Source organism: Pagrus major, chromosome 6, assembly GCF_040436345.1.
Source record: "Pagrus major chromosome 6, Pma_NU_1.0".
NCBI classification, from domain to species: Eukaryota; Metazoa; Chordata; class Actinopteri; order Spariformes; family Sparidae; genus Pagrus; species Pagrus major.
Window position 1 is genome coordinate 26,405,954 of NC_133220.1, and position 15,172 is coordinate 26,421,125.

A 15,172-nucleotide genomic window follows, 5' to 3' on the forward strand; every position below is an offset into this window, starting at 1 on the left:
AGAGGATCAACATGAAACTGTTCCACAACCAGACCAGGATAGTGAAGAAGAAGCAGAGCGTCACTATAGATAGAAAAGCAGTTGGAAGTGGAAAGCTGTCACTTCCTCTTCTGGAGCTCTCTGGCTAAGGCATCCAACTGTGAAGAGTGAGACAGCAACATGAGACTCAGACACACTTTACTCAATACACTAAAGTACTGCTATAATACAACTTTTTTTTTTGTTATGTTCAGTGTATAGATATGTGGGGCATTATTTCAACAGGGTGGCACCTGTGAACAACCTTGAATAGGGTACAGTTAGACCACTTACAAAGATATTTCTCAGAACACTCCTCCTCTGGGGTCTCAAGTAGCTGCATTCTCCTGCCTCACACAGCTTAATCTCCTCGGAAATCTGAGAGACGGAGAGTTAGATTTGGAATACGAGAGAAGAGCAAAGCGGGGAAGAATATCTTCATTCTCAACAGGAAATGCTCAGTGAATGAGAAAACTATGCACACACACACACAAACACTGATCCTGACCTCTGATGTGCCAAAGGAGTCCAGTTCCCTCTTGCCTCCGGGGTACCAACCGTGGGACCAGTGCTGGCCGTTGGACAGCTGAGCCCCCACACATAGAAGCAGCCCGAGCAGCAAAACCAGCCGAGATACATACATGATATTCCCACCTAAAGGCAAAGACGGACACTCAATCAGCTCTGATTATAACAGGCTATTATCTTTCACCATTTTGAATCGGATTAAGTCATTCTAAACAAATTTGAAAGTGGATGTAAATCATGTTTTCTGTCAGCTGTTTTGCAGAATGTTTGAACCAGATTTTAAAAGGCATTCTTGATTTGACTTTCCTGTAATAATCAATCAGCTAAACGGGTTATTGCATTTAAAACAACACTGTTTAATGGGACATACTTCATCATATATTGCCCTTTACATAGACTGTTTTCCCATATGTCCTGCTGTGATATGTCACATGTCAGGCCAAAATAATTGGCAGACAATAGACAACACCTACAGTAATAATAAACACTCTATTAATTTATTCTAATATCATATGTATATTTTAGACACAGAGTACATTAAAGCTATGAAGAAGTAGAAGTAAGTGTCCTTACCTTGGTCACAACTCTCACAACTTTATCTCTACAGGCGTCCTGCCAGAAGCTCCCTCTGCTTGTCCTTCAGTCGGTCAGTCGCTGAAAGTATCTCACAGGTTCACAAGTTTATTACTGTAGAGATTCTCTTCAGCCTCCTCCTCTTCCTCAATATATGTACCAGTCTAAAGGCCCCCCTCCAAACACGCATTTCATTATCATTCCCTACTCGCCCCGCCCATCGCTGACCCCTCTGGTCCCTCTGTTCCCAGTGGTGAATTGAACAGTCTCTGGGGACGAAAGGTCCAGAGGACATGGCCAATACCAATTATCACCTGCAAACAGTGCTGACACCTGTGACGGACTTCTGAATATTGTCACTCTGGCTGTACAATAGATTTAAGTCATTCTGTTAACAGATTAATAATAGTTTCAGTCATTTATACTACTTACAAGACAACATGTTAAAATCGGAAATGTATTAAAAGTGCTCCTCACTGCATATATAATCTATAGTCTGGGCCTCACCAACAATTATCTTTGACTAATGGTATCTAATTGTATTTCTCAGATCAAACAGCAGGCCCTTGTCAGAATTTCCTCTCCTCTTGCACCTGTTATGACCACAGTGACCCGTCACACATCCTCCCTCTGACCCCGATGACCCTTCAGTCAGAGGAAACACAGATGACAAGGGGAACAAACACCTTCTCAATTAGTGGAGGAAAGGTATTTCAGAGACCCAGTTCTTACTCAAGAAGTGACAGACAGCGTGACGTGCTGCTGTTGACTTAGTTCGACCGGCAGCTTGACGACTGTTGGGTGCAGGCCAGGGATTGGTTGAAGCAAGATGCGTAACTGATGACTCATGCTCCCTGCTCCCAGACTCACCTGCTGTTGTGAAGCAAGAGCGATTACCTTAACAGGAAGTCTGTCAATAGGCATTTACGAGCACATATTCACGAGATGCAAACTGCTTGTAAAATCATGTAAATAATAATGAATTCAACTTAATTGATTTTATGTTGTTGAAATGCAAAAACGTTTCCTGAAATTCTTCAAGCTTTTAACCGTTTTCACTGGTGTGTGAACCTCGTGCTGGATTGCATGCTGAATTAACCCTCTTTTGATTTGCTCAACACAGACATCTACTGATCGCACGTGACAGAAGAACATTTGTTACTAAGTAGTGTAATAATTCATGAAAGGAACCACTGGTCAAAGTTTTTCTGGATCCTAAATCATTACATATTAAAGGGATACTCCAGCGATTTACCATTGCACTTTCAAGCTGCCAAGACTATGAGTATTAGTCAAGCGCCAACATCACTGGATCCTACATTTCCCTTAATGCGTTTTCTCCTTCAACCCTCCCTGCCTCAAATGCTCAGTTCTGTCAGTTTCTTCACTTTGCAAATAAAGACTCAATCCTACACTGTTATTTTTTTTATTATTATTTTTTTTTTTTTAGGTATTATACTATCTCTCTAGGAATTTCTGTTGAGTTGAGTTGAGCTGCTCATCTGAATAATACCAGGTTCGTTCATTAGCCATTCTAACTAATGTAAACCTTAGATGAATTCTAGGTATTACTGTCAACAGCAACATTTCTACAGTAAGCCTAAGTGATTCCTCGTTTAATTATTTATTGGAGCCAAAAGCACTTTAAAATGTGATCAGGGGTGAAGGGTTAAACACAGATTGAAAAGCCTTCAAGAGCAACCCTCAAGAGGACTGCCTGATCTATAAGGTACATGAATGATTGGCAATTATTTTGCACCACTGTACCATTAGTCTTCATTGAGAGGTTTAGCTGTAATGAGCATCAGGCTGTCCTGGCTTGAAATGAGCATTTGAGACGTGTGAAAAGTTTGACGTACCTGTACACATGCTGAACTGTGTTTTTACATTAGATTTAAAATAGCTTTTAAGGTGATTAAACAAACTTCTGGATATTCTAATGAGACGAGAAAGATCTTCACTGACTGAATTTTATGTCTAAACAAACCGAATAAACAAACACAATCTCATGCTGTTTTACTTTGTTTATATGTTGCGGACCCTGCCACCATTCTAGCATCAAACAGTGTTCTGGTGACCATTTTTTCCTCTGAGAACAGCTTGTTTATTCAGTTATGGAAAAAAATTAATATTCTTGAGTTTGTATTATTACCTCATTAATATTGTAAATATTGAAATTCTGAGTGCCCCGTTAAAGACATAATAAATACAGACAAATGATAAAATCTCAAGCACTTTATTAGGTTTGAACAGTATCTTGCTTAGAAAGGCCATTTGGCATTATATAATTATATATAATTTTATCATATATATAATTATATATACATATATTCAAATGTTGAATAACAAAACACTAGAAACAAACAGAGGCAAATTAAAAAATAGGATTTGCTTAAGACAATTATACCAAATTAAAAATGGCCAAAACAAAACATCTCTAATACATTTCAAAATGGTCCCGATACAGTTCAATATACATCTTTTAGAAAGAAAAAAAAAAAGAAAAGGGGGGAGAAGAAAATAAAATAAGCAAGGCAGCAGACAGGAATGAAATATAAATAACCTTACATTATGTACAAAAGGGAGTGGGCAGTGACCACTGGGGAAAAAATGGTCCAAAGGACAAAGTGAAAGAGGAAAAGGAAGCGATAAGTGGACACAAGTGAGCGGAGTTGGATAGGAGACATAAAGGACATATAAAGGTGGAGAGAAGAAGAGCAAAGTTGGACTCCAGTCTTCCTTCAGTCTAACACTCTAGTAGTGGAGACATATTTTGATTCTCCGGGCCGTTCAAAATGTTCCACTCCAGGAATAAAGGGATGTGAAACAAAACAAGGACGATACTGCATAAAAGATGCAACTGTTGTTGTCGAGGGAAAAATCTATGAATTCTTCTTGAACACTTGGGTACCCACAATTGATTACTTGTCATGGATCCCACATTTAAGTGATATGGAATGAAATGAAGCCATTAAAGATGGAATTTAATTTAACAGTGACCTCAATGTTAGTTTGATCTGCACAATCAAGGAATCTATAGCTAGAGGGAATGTGAAAGGAAGGATGAGTGACCCAGTCTTGGTTTTGGCCCTATTGATTTGTCATACAAAGAGGTTTTGTCATCGTTTTAGGAAATACATGCAAAGATTCCATCACATATCGAATGTAACGTCTTTTTGAAAACCTACCAGTGAGGCACTTTTTTTAAGTTCACTATAATAGCAAAACAGTGGGTCTTATGTGTTGGCACAGTGTCGAGTTTTGCTGTCAGATTGCAGTGAGACAAAGTGATCACATGATCCAAGCACACACAATAAACCCATGTAATTGAAGCACAGACAGAATAGCCAAAACAAAAAGCTTCCCCTCCCCTGCTGATTAAAGACCCAATAAATGACCAAGTCAATAAATGAAGAACATAATGGCACCTAACTAAGAGTGCGGGCACTTGTGATGCTTTGGAACAAAAGAAGACCTGAAATGACAATGACGATGCACAAACAGCCATCCGTTTCAGTGACCGGTCAATTAAAATACCTGCTACTTTAAGTCCCGACAGGGGCCTTCACCCGGGGCTTTGAGACCTGAAAGAGCTTCTCTAGGGTTCAAATATATTTCCCATAATCCAATATAAAAGGCCATATCACAGTTCTGACCTGATCTCTCATTTGGTTATTTTTAAGGGCTTTGCTTTTGGTGCAAATAGTGCATGAGTGTTCAAACAATCAACATTGACGCATCACCCTTCCTGAAAATTCAGCATGTACTTTTAATGACATCTATCAATAAATTAGATTTGATTGTGCTCCTTCTTTTAATAAAAGTAATTACATATGGAGTGTTAGTGTAATGCGTTAGTGTGATGTAAGTAATGTACAAGCACTGGGTTGTTTTAGTTAAAATCTACGTTTAAAAGAAGATTGAGAACTCCTAAAAGGAATATAATTTCTAATATCATGGCATTAAAATCTGTAAAAATGCAGGTGAGTCTCTGAATGCTCCTCTGCTGGGAGTTAAAACCATTTGCGGAGATGAACTCGAGCCTACTTTGTTCAATTTGTAAATTTAAACAATCCTGACATCAGTCTTTTCCTGAGCTCACGGAGTTGAAATTAGGACTGACCTGAAAGTCCAAAAGGGTTAACTGACATTATTCATCTTTCATTACAATCATAAAAGGGCAGGGCCTCAATTTGACCTCATCTTAAAAAAACAAACACTGTAATTCAAGTCTGAGTGCCCTCAATAGACAGCCATAAAAAAAAAAAATCATAGCAAACATAGCATGGCACACCTCCACTATTAAAGTAACAATGTATCCATTATCGAGGAATATGTTAGCAACAGCATTCGAATAAAAAGAAACATTCTTCGGCATCAGTGTTCATGGTGGGAAATAAAAGGGGATCAGTCTTTAAAAGAGTGACAGTACAGCGTAGTGATGCGAGGCTGATAATGATATAAAAAAGAAATGACAGTTAATTCAGGCAGGCTCAAAGGAAAACCCATTCAGAAAAGAAATGCTCAACACAATCTAAAAGAAATACTGACGTGTGTCTGTAAACAAGAAATATGCTGGGCGTATAGCATTTGTTGATGTCTATGATGCAATAACGGAGTAACTTGTGATTTGGCTTGTCAACATGATCAACAATGCTGCTGATGCTGTAGCAGACTTCACCATAAAATATAGATTTTACATTAAAGCTTGACCAATTCTGCTGTTCCTTAAATTTCTGTATAGGGTAAAAAAAATCTATATTTATTTGCTACTTTCCCAGTTTCCTGTCGTATTCCAGGAGTGTGTTGGCTACAGAAGCTTAGACAGTAAAATAGCTTTCTTGTACTGAATGTCTACACATGGCTGGTAGAGTGTCTCAGACTCCAGAGCTGCACAACCAAGTGAGTGAAGGACTTTGGCACTCGGCAGATAGCAGTCTTTTCCGCCAGCTTATGCTCCAGTTCGAACAAACATGCACACACAGATGCTCAAAAAAATGAATGGCTCCTGGTATTTAGTGTGTTTTATGTGTGTGTGTCAACCTGAGCCTATGAGCTACATGACAGTGATTCAAGTCTCCAACCGTGAGTGACCTTTGAACCCCTGAAACTTAAAAAGGGGGGAAATTGCTCGATAGATGGAACTAAATGGCTCTGCTGCTTGTGTGTGTTTAGGAGTTTTATCTGTAAATGTTCAGGATTCTGCTACAACACATGTTGCTACAGCGTGGCTCTAGCACAGCCAAAATGTTTTAAGTCTCTGTCCCTAAAAAAACAAAAAAAAAAAAACAAAAGAGAGAAAGAAATCCAAACATCCTTACCTTGACTGTGGATTTTTTTTTTTACATGAGCTTCCAAAGCATTAGATTTATATTCATATATATATTTATATATATTTATATACCAATAAAATACATTACAGGTGCCACCCGAAAATGCAGCCAAACTCAAAACTGTGTCTGAAACCAAAGTAATAAGATGCAACACAGTAAGTATATATACATATGGGGGAAGAAAATGGGGGTGAAGGGCTGTATTAACAAGACCAATATTACAAAATATTCAAGAAGGCATCTCAGTTATTTTCTCTGTCCGACTGCTCTGCCCTGTCCTGTCCTCTGGGCCAAGGCCTCTGTTCCCTTTTCCTCCGGGCAGTTCATCCCATCCACAGGTCAAGTTGCGATGAGTCTTTATGTTTTTTTTTAAAAATCCATCAGATGGGAGTATGCAGCTTTCTGCATGGTAATGTATGTGTGTGTGTTATCTGGTGCGTGCATTATGCTTGTGTGAAGTGTTTGCAAACATCAGTCCATCCACGGCAGGTCTTTACTTGAAGTTGGCGTAGTCAGAAAAGGCATCGATATACTCCTGGACCACTTTGTAGCAGAACTCGTACTGCTCCTGAGGAGGGAGGGGAGAAACAGCCACATCAGTTGGGAGTACAAAATCTGTGATATTTCAGTTACTTAAGTAACCTATTCCTTGTTTCGGGGCTTACTGTAAAATCACACAGCTGTAGTTTAAGTACTGATACATGAACTTGTGAGATCTAAGCAATTAGACTTATCACTTAACGGGCATGAGGAAAATCTAAACATCTACAAACTCACTGTTCGGCTTCCACATTCTATCTGCTTCATAAATTAAACCAATTTCTTAAAGTTATAGTTCAACATTTTAGGAAATATGTTTATTCTCTTTCCCAACTGCTCCTCACCAGTGTCTGCACCATGTGGGGTCTCTGCAGTCTGAGGCTCTTCACTGTCTGGAAGACATCCAGGATGCCCTCCGCCTTCACCCTCTCCAGGACTGTACTCAACGCACAGAAAGTCCCCGTCCGGCCAGCACCAGCACTGTACGCGCACACACACACACAAACACACACACGGGCATAATGTAAACCTCAAAAAACACACTACAGTAAGCATGAACAGAAATACACACAAGAGGCTTTGTTGTGAGTGCACACGCTAAGAGAGGGAGCACAGCAACATTTCTGGGAGCAAGTAAAATGTCACGAGGAAGAAGAGAACAATTCTTCTAAGTTGTTTTTTCCTGTGATTTCATGGCTGCAACAATTTCCCAGACACACAGCAGCTCACTTGATTGCCAGAAGCATTTCCATGTGCAACCGTGACAAAAAATAATCTATATAATTTATTTTTTTGTGTAGAGTATTTGTTTTTTTCTTACACGTGCATACAGCAACTATTATAAGAGCAACATAGTGTCAAGAAGGTTGTGTGTGTTTGTGTGCGTGTGTGTGTGTGTTTGTGCCTTACCTGCAGTGCACTGTGATGGGGTGGTTGCCAGACTGCTGCTGTTGTTTCTGCACCGCAGCTATTATATTAATCATGCCTTTACCGTCAGTAGGGATGCCCACCTCCGGCCAGCCGTGGAAATGGAACTGACGCACCGCTCGAGCCTTGTTCTCCTGGAAAGATTGAAAAGAACTGTCGTATATTCTGTGGCGATGCTGATGAAGATGTTTGAAGAAAAACTCCGCCGACACTGTCTTAGTTGTATAACACATTTATTACAATAAGTTCAGTATCGTAAACAAGTAACACGTTACTTGGAGAGCCTCCAGCTGAATAATGAAGCTCTGACGAACATATGCAGACAGCTCCTTATATACCGAGCTTGTTCTGGTCAAAAACTTAGTTACCACATATGGTTTACATTAAGAGAGGGACAGATAAGAATAGAGGCACCTCTTTTAGGATGCCCCACCATGTCTCTTCACCTCTGACCCAGGACTTCCATGACTCTGCTGACCTAACATTTGGTATATGTTGTCCTGACAGCAGTACCCTCATGTCTACATTCTGGTACCCCTAACCAAATAACCTCTAAGTCAGGAAGGCCCAAACATCAACTAACATTCCAATATATTCTCTTAATACAAACCATTTGTATAAGTATGCTGCATCTAACAGCAGACACCTCAGAACAAAAAGAAAAGATGAGGATATGTAGGCAGTATTGCAAATACTGTATGATCAGTATGAGATAATCTTGGCTTTAAAAGGCAAAATGTTAATTGATAATATTTTGTCAACTGTCAAACCCTCGAGTGTGTTTCTATCTGTCCTTTCTTACCCTGTTGTTGGTGACCAGGAGGTCACGCACTGTGTAGCTCTCGCTCTCCTCCTCCCTTTTAATCTCAATGGAGATGTCCCCGTGGACCACCGCTCCATCACTAGGCCAATACTGAGCACACTTTTCCTGCAGAAGCCATAATGACAGAGGTCAAATTACCACGCTTAACGACAAGCTGAATCTCAGGATAGTGGTTTTCTAATTCTCCAAATATCTAAACACTAATGACTTTGAAGGAAAGAAACAAATTCCAATTTCGTTAATAATTAATTACATGAGCAAAGAAGGAAATTGATACCAAATCCACCATGTTTGCTAGAAATAACCTTAAGGTCTGGCCATTAAAGAGGATTTCCTGGTATGACTGTCCTGTTTGAACAATTCCGGTCAGTCTTTGTTGTAGCATCGTGACCACTAATAATTTATATCACATTTTATTAAAGATCTAACATGAAGATATGTTGGAAAACCACTACAGATCAAGTCATTTTACCCATGTTTTACAAGACTGGAGACCTTGCACTACCATAGAGTAAATCATCTAATATCAATATTCTATTTTAGCCAGTTATTGACCCGATATTTAATACCAGTGTTTGTAACTGCACGTATCCACACAGACACACACCTGCCCTCTCTCCTCCAGCTCGGTGAGCATGACAATGGAGCAGCTTCTCCACTCCCAGATCATCCTCCAGAAGTCCTCTATGGTGTGCTGCAGGGGGCCCTGACTTGCCATGTAGGAGTCCTTCTGACGGTAGCCCTGTGAGCAGACGGAGGGGATGACAGGAAGTAATGTCCAAAGGGAATGCAGAGATGAACGGTGGATACAAAAATAAACAGTGGGAGGAAGAAAGGGAGACTTCAAACACCTGATCGATTGCTTGCATTAATGAAATGAAATGATCCACTCTTACGCAGGTGCTTTTACACTCACATCAATGAAAGAGGCATTCACGTAGTCGGTGTTCTCCTCTCCTCGCTTGACTGGAATGATCACTCTGTTGAACTCGTCTGTTAGAAGAGAGGAGAAATATTAACCTTTAAGAGTTGACATGGACTATACATCTGCAATTTCATTATGTGCATTAGGGATGTAACGGTTACCGGTGTCACGGTAAACCACGGTAAAATTCCCGACGGTGAAGGTTACCGTTTAAGTTTTAATTACCATGGTAACCGCTGCGGTTGATAACCACGGTGTGAAAACTCACGAGATACCTTATCCAAGTCTCCCTACGCAGTGCAACGTGCGCTTGTTATGTAGTGAAGAAGACATGGCGGAGGGAGGACTTGATCGTAGCGGCCCTCAAGGCATTTTTCCGCCTTCAAAGAGAACCAAATCTGAAGTCTGGGCGTGTTTTGGTTATTATGATAATGCTCAGGGACAGCTGGTCGAGGATGGCAGCCCTATCTGCAGGAGCTGCAAGAAGAAAGTTGTTGCGAGGGGCGGCAACACATCCAATTTACTTACTCATTTGCGCGACCATCACCCTCAACTGTTCAGCGAATGCAAGGTAAATTAACCTTAAGCTCAGGTGCATGATGTGTGTATGTCGAGTTTTCTCTGTCTAATTTGCTGTTGTCACTGATGTAAACTGACCAGATAGTGGTATAACTGAACGAAGTTGATCCGTGATTTGGCACGTTATCTGAACCGCTTATTAATTGTAGATTTCACTTTTTAAAGTCGACCTAATAATTCCCCAAATATTGATGCAGAGCTGCAGTGAGGAGGATTTGAGACAAACACGTACTGGGTGGACTGAGTTAATGAATGCAAACTGACTGAGATGACTGACTTTCATCTCAGCTCCGTTCACCGGAGCAGCGTCTACCTGTGGCTCAGCAGCCATTTGACCAATCAGATTGACCGAGTCCATTGACAACAGACGAGCAAGCAGACAGAGACAGACAGCCAATATATATAAGTAATATCAGAAATATATATTACTTGTGGATTATTTGTAGAATAGACTATATATGAAGAATAATATAAAATGGTGAATATAACAAGTGTCTAGATAGAGATAAGAGCCAAAATAGAGTATTCATAATTAATTTAACAATAATCCTTTTTGTTTTGATCTAAAAAATTATCCAACCTGTTTCTCACAAAAGTGATATGATCTAGATTGTGAGTTTTGTGATCTGTTGGTTGCACCCTTAGTATTAAGTAACAATGACAGTAATAATTAATAATGACATTTTCTATTCATTTTTTTCACAGAGAGGGTCTGCTGGCCAATCGAGTGCTACTGCCAGTACATCTCATTCTACCTCTGTAACGCAGACATTACAGGACGCGTTTCAAAAACAGGCTGCTTATACCTTAACCCTTTTAATATATAATAAATCTATTTAAATATAAATCTTGGTGAAATTATTTCAATTTATCAGTGTATCAGTGTTTTTTCAACATTTTGAAGACATTTTAAAAATACCGCGGTATACCGATAACCGTGATAATTTTGGTCACTATTACCGTGGTGTGAAATTTTCATACCGTTACATCCCTAATGTGCATCACGGCTCTCATCACCGTCTGCAGGCACAATAATACTGTATAAACCCACAGATCACTCACATGGAATGATCTGCAGCACTCTGTTTTTCTTCATGTTGGCCGGCAGGTTGCCTGTTCTCATCTTGTCGTTCTGAATCTTGATGGATGTCAGTTTCTAGAAATGATGAGATTGAAGCCGTTTAGATGAGAGGTATGAGAACTGAGGGGTCAAAGAGAAAAACTGTCTCTTCAAACATGCAAGCAGACCTTGAATTCTGCCTCCAGACCACTGCTAGCTCCAGGTGAGGGGGAGTAGAGTTTGGCCAGGTGGGACTCCAGAGAGGTCACTTCCAGCTCTGTGTCTCCGTACAGGTAGTGCTCTAACAACGCCTGGAAGATGAACACGTACTGCATCTGTTGGGCAGAGTGAGAGAGGTAAGGGAACAAGTGGAAGTCAGAAATAGTTGTACGCAACAAACACAGCATCTTGGGTATTCATGTGGCAAGAAATCAGGGATAAATTAAAATAAATTAGTCATATTGTGATTATTTTGTCAGACAATGTGATTGCGATATGATTCATGATTAGTGGGAAAGATCATTTTTGAATGACATAATGTGACGTTTGTTGGGGTCTGTACCTCACGAACGTGTTTTCTTACATCTGGAGAACAACATTTGTAGCCATTTTATCACATATTTTACCATTATCAAAACAACTGCAGCTTCTGCAATTTGGATATTGCGTTTGCCTGTATTGCAATTTTGGTCATGTTTTGATTAACTGAGCAGCCCTAACAGAAACTGCATTGTATTTTCAGCAGTGTGTTAACACTGGACTTACATCAGTCTGGACCATCTGACAGCGCTGGGCTCTGATCCTGGTGACGAAACCAAACACGTCCACCTTCCTCTCAGTGTTCATCATGTCCAACATGGCATCGATCACAATGAAGGTACCCGTTCTCCCCACACCCGCACTGACAGACAGAAATGTGACATGTTGTGAGTTGTGTGTTGGATGCAGATACACGGCAAAATAGGCAAAAGTAAGAGAGCGAGCTTTGATCTACTTACCTACAATGGACCACAATGGGCCCTGCATACTGCGGGTTGCAATTCTTGACTTTCTTGAGGAACTTCAGCATGCCAATAGGAGTGAAGGGCACCCCGAAGTCTGGCCAGCTGGTGAAGTGGAACTGGGTGACGAGCCTCTGAGGCTTCTTCCCAGACACATCTCCCACCTGAGGAACAAACAAATGAGTGTGAACTAGGTTTTCTTTTTAGGTCACTAAACTCAAACCACGGCATATCAAAGTGTCAAATCTTTTTTTAATCTATTTTGTGTCAGTAATCTGTGTCATTATACTTTTTTTAAAAAAAAGAGTCTTTAGATAAATACTGCAGCAGTTTTTATCGTGTATTCAGTCACACCAACACTTCAGGAGAAAAACAGAAGGTAAAGAGAATGAAACAATTACATCCTGGGACTCACACTCTCATGAGACATTACCTGTTGGATGCAGAATTTGCGGATGGTGTAGTCCACCAGAACCATTGTGTCTTCTACAGACACGCGAATGTTGCCGTATGTCCAACAGCCCTGGTCCGGCCAGTACTGGGCACACTTACACTGAAATGCAGAGAGGGATTTCACATTGAGCACACTCACAAAGCTGTGTATACAAGGTAGTAACAGCCTCAAACTATTTCACTTGTGAAAAAAGGGCAAGAATACTGCGTGTATAACAGAATGAGTGTGAAAAATGAAAGAGAGGTTAAGGCAAAGTCAGGATTTGGAGACTAGTCATGCTTGCCCTCACTTTAAGAAGTGCACCGTTTAATTAACTTTGCAGATAAAAACTTTGCAAATACAGACATGTTGAACATAAAACCAAACTTTGTGCTTTTCAAAAGGGATATCCAGTCCCAACTGTATATGTAAATTATATACCATTATCAAACACAGTATATAAACACATGCATCATCAACCCTCCGTCTCCAGGTCGCTTACCTCTTTTCTCTCCTTCAGATTGGTCACCATGACAATAGTGGCTGTGTTCTGCTCCCAGATCATCCGCCAGTAGTCATTTACCGTTTCCTCCTTCGGCCCTGAGAGACAGAGATAAACAGAGACACAGAAACTCAGAGGACGAGTAATAAACAAATAATCAGGTCGTTTGTTTGTTAAATAAACTACAGCACCGTCTTTCTGCTGCCAGTGCATTCACAAACTTTACCTTGAGCTGCAATAAACTTATTCTTCTCTTGGTAACCCTGCAAAAGAAAGACGTTAAGAAGACATGTTATGATGGGCTAAAATAAGAGTCCATAATATTTAGAGCAGAACTGATTATTTTGCTGGAAGAAAATACAGCACTCGTACTAACATTTATAAAGGAGGCGTTGATAAAGTCAGAGTCGGGGACTCCCTCCAGAGATGAGAGGTGCACCCTGGAGTGATCATCTGAGGGAGAAACACAGAGAGAAAAACCAAAGGAAGCAGAGGAGGAGCACAGCGAGAGAGGAAGTTTTAATTACACATGTCAGATTGCATTTTCTCCATCCTGACCACTAAAGTATAACTCCCTAAATCACTTTGTAAAATGTCTTTTACTGCCAGCTGTCTGGTATTTACTATGATCTTACCGATTCATCTTTCTTAAAGCTTTACTAGCAGATAATATCAGTCAGTGTCACAGTTCTGTTGTCACTCACATGGCAGGATGTTGACATATCTGTTCTTTTCTTTATTCTCTTCCTTGGAAGCAGCGTCGCATGATGCCTGGATGGGGCAGACCGGCAGCGCCTAAACACACAGACAAAAATGCACACATTTAGATAACAGGGAGAAAAAGCAGACAGACGTGTATCAGTTCAAAATATCTCGGTGCGATCCTGCATATCATTTCCTGCTGGCTTCATCCTTTTGTTTGGTGTGTGTCTCATACGAATCACCCCAAAGTATTTTCTTTGAATGTGCTGTGCAGTAGACTGATTATCTGACAATACAAATAAGTAGGATGTGTCTAGTAAGAACTATCTATCTCTTTAACTTTCGTGTCTTGATGTTGCATTTTAAAATTAATAATCTCAAATTTCTTTTGTTTACTCTGTCAAACTGTAAAAGTTGCTTTCCCACCCAATTAGCAATACTTCACCAAGTCTGTTATAAAGATGTCATAACGATAGTTTCCAAACCTTTGTGTTTTTGACATATCCCTATCAGTTAAGCTCCAGTACCACTTCATCTGCACCAGCCTTCATATTCCACGTGTTCACTTTAGTAACGCTCCAAAAAATGGATATTAATTGTACATAATAATTTTTCATACACTTGAAATTAAAGCTGCAATGATTAATCTATTTATCAATTAACTGTCAACTACTAAATTAATCTCTAACTAATTTGAGGTTTGAGGATATTTTTTCTAACTGAAAGGTAAAGGTTTAGGTGCCAGCATTAATTTTAACTAACTCCCACTTATTACTCTTAGCAAAAGCATGGATATATGGTTTCATTAATTAGCTAACTATTTTTTTTTTACCAGTTTATCCATTAGTTTTGGGTCATTATTTCAGTTTATCCATTGCTTTAGGCTACATATTTTGTTATGATATGTTAATCCTCTTTTAGCTGACTGTTTTAACCTTTAACTGAACCATTTTGACTACTCCATGCACTCTTTTACTGGTTATTGTGACATAAATGTAGTTCAAATCAGCATCACATCAATTTTCTTCTAATCCTTTTTGTATGGTTATTTTCTTCTTAACCACAAATATGTGTGTATATTATATAGCAAATCATTATTTCTAATTTTTCACAATCTTTCCACAATCCCTGATGTAACTGAAATATGTCCTGGTCTACAAGCACCTGGTTGGGACTTATTTTGGCGATAGGGACATGGGTTAAAGGTCCAGTATTTGCTATCTGAGGG

General features: G+C 39.8%; 2 protein-coding genes across 2 annotated transcripts in view; both read right to left on the minus strand.

The window, feature by feature from the left end:
• Positions 1-98: 98 nt before the first annotated feature.
• On the minus strand, positions 99-661 carry gnrh2 (gonadotropin-releasing hormone 2). The gene is made up of 3 exons (XM_073468536.1): positions 527-661; positions 313-396; positions 99-137 (listed from the first exon to the last, which is right to left on the minus strand). The coding sequence occupies exons 1-3, from the start codon at positions 659-661 to the stop codon at positions 99-101; spliced, it is 258 nt and encodes an 85-aa protein (XP_073324637.1).
• A 2,678-nt stretch (positions 662-3,339) lies between these two features.
• ptpra (protein tyrosine phosphatase receptor type A) overlaps positions 3,340-15,172 on the minus strand; it is a 30,090-nt gene continuing 18,257 nt past the window's right edge. The window contains exons 8-22 of the mRNA XM_073468329.1: positions 13,947-14,037; positions 13,619-13,695; positions 13,469-13,505; positions 13,243-13,340; positions 12,741-12,860; positions 12,305-12,471; positions 12,072-12,207; positions 11,495-11,641; positions 11,309-11,402; positions 9,659-9,735; positions 9,350-9,484; positions 8,722-8,847; positions 7,902-8,053; positions 7,337-7,472; positions 3,340-7,020 (exon numbers count right to left, since the gene is read on the minus strand). Of these exons, the coding sequence (XP_073324430.1) occupies positions 6,946-7,020; positions 7,337-7,472; positions 7,902-8,053; positions 8,722-8,847; positions 9,350-9,484; positions 9,659-9,735; positions 11,309-11,402; positions 11,495-11,641; positions 12,072-12,207; positions 12,305-12,471; positions 12,741-12,860; positions 13,243-13,340; positions 13,469-13,505; positions 13,619-13,695; positions 13,947-14,037 (1,668 nt within the window). The 3' untranslated portion in view covers positions 3,340-6,945. The remainder of the gene's footprint in view (positions 7,021-7,336; positions 7,473-7,901; positions 8,054-8,721; positions 8,848-9,349; positions 9,485-9,658; positions 9,736-11,308; positions 11,403-11,494; positions 11,642-12,071; positions 12,208-12,304; positions 12,472-12,740; positions 12,861-13,242; positions 13,341-13,468; positions 13,506-13,618; positions 13,696-13,946; positions 14,038-15,172) is intronic.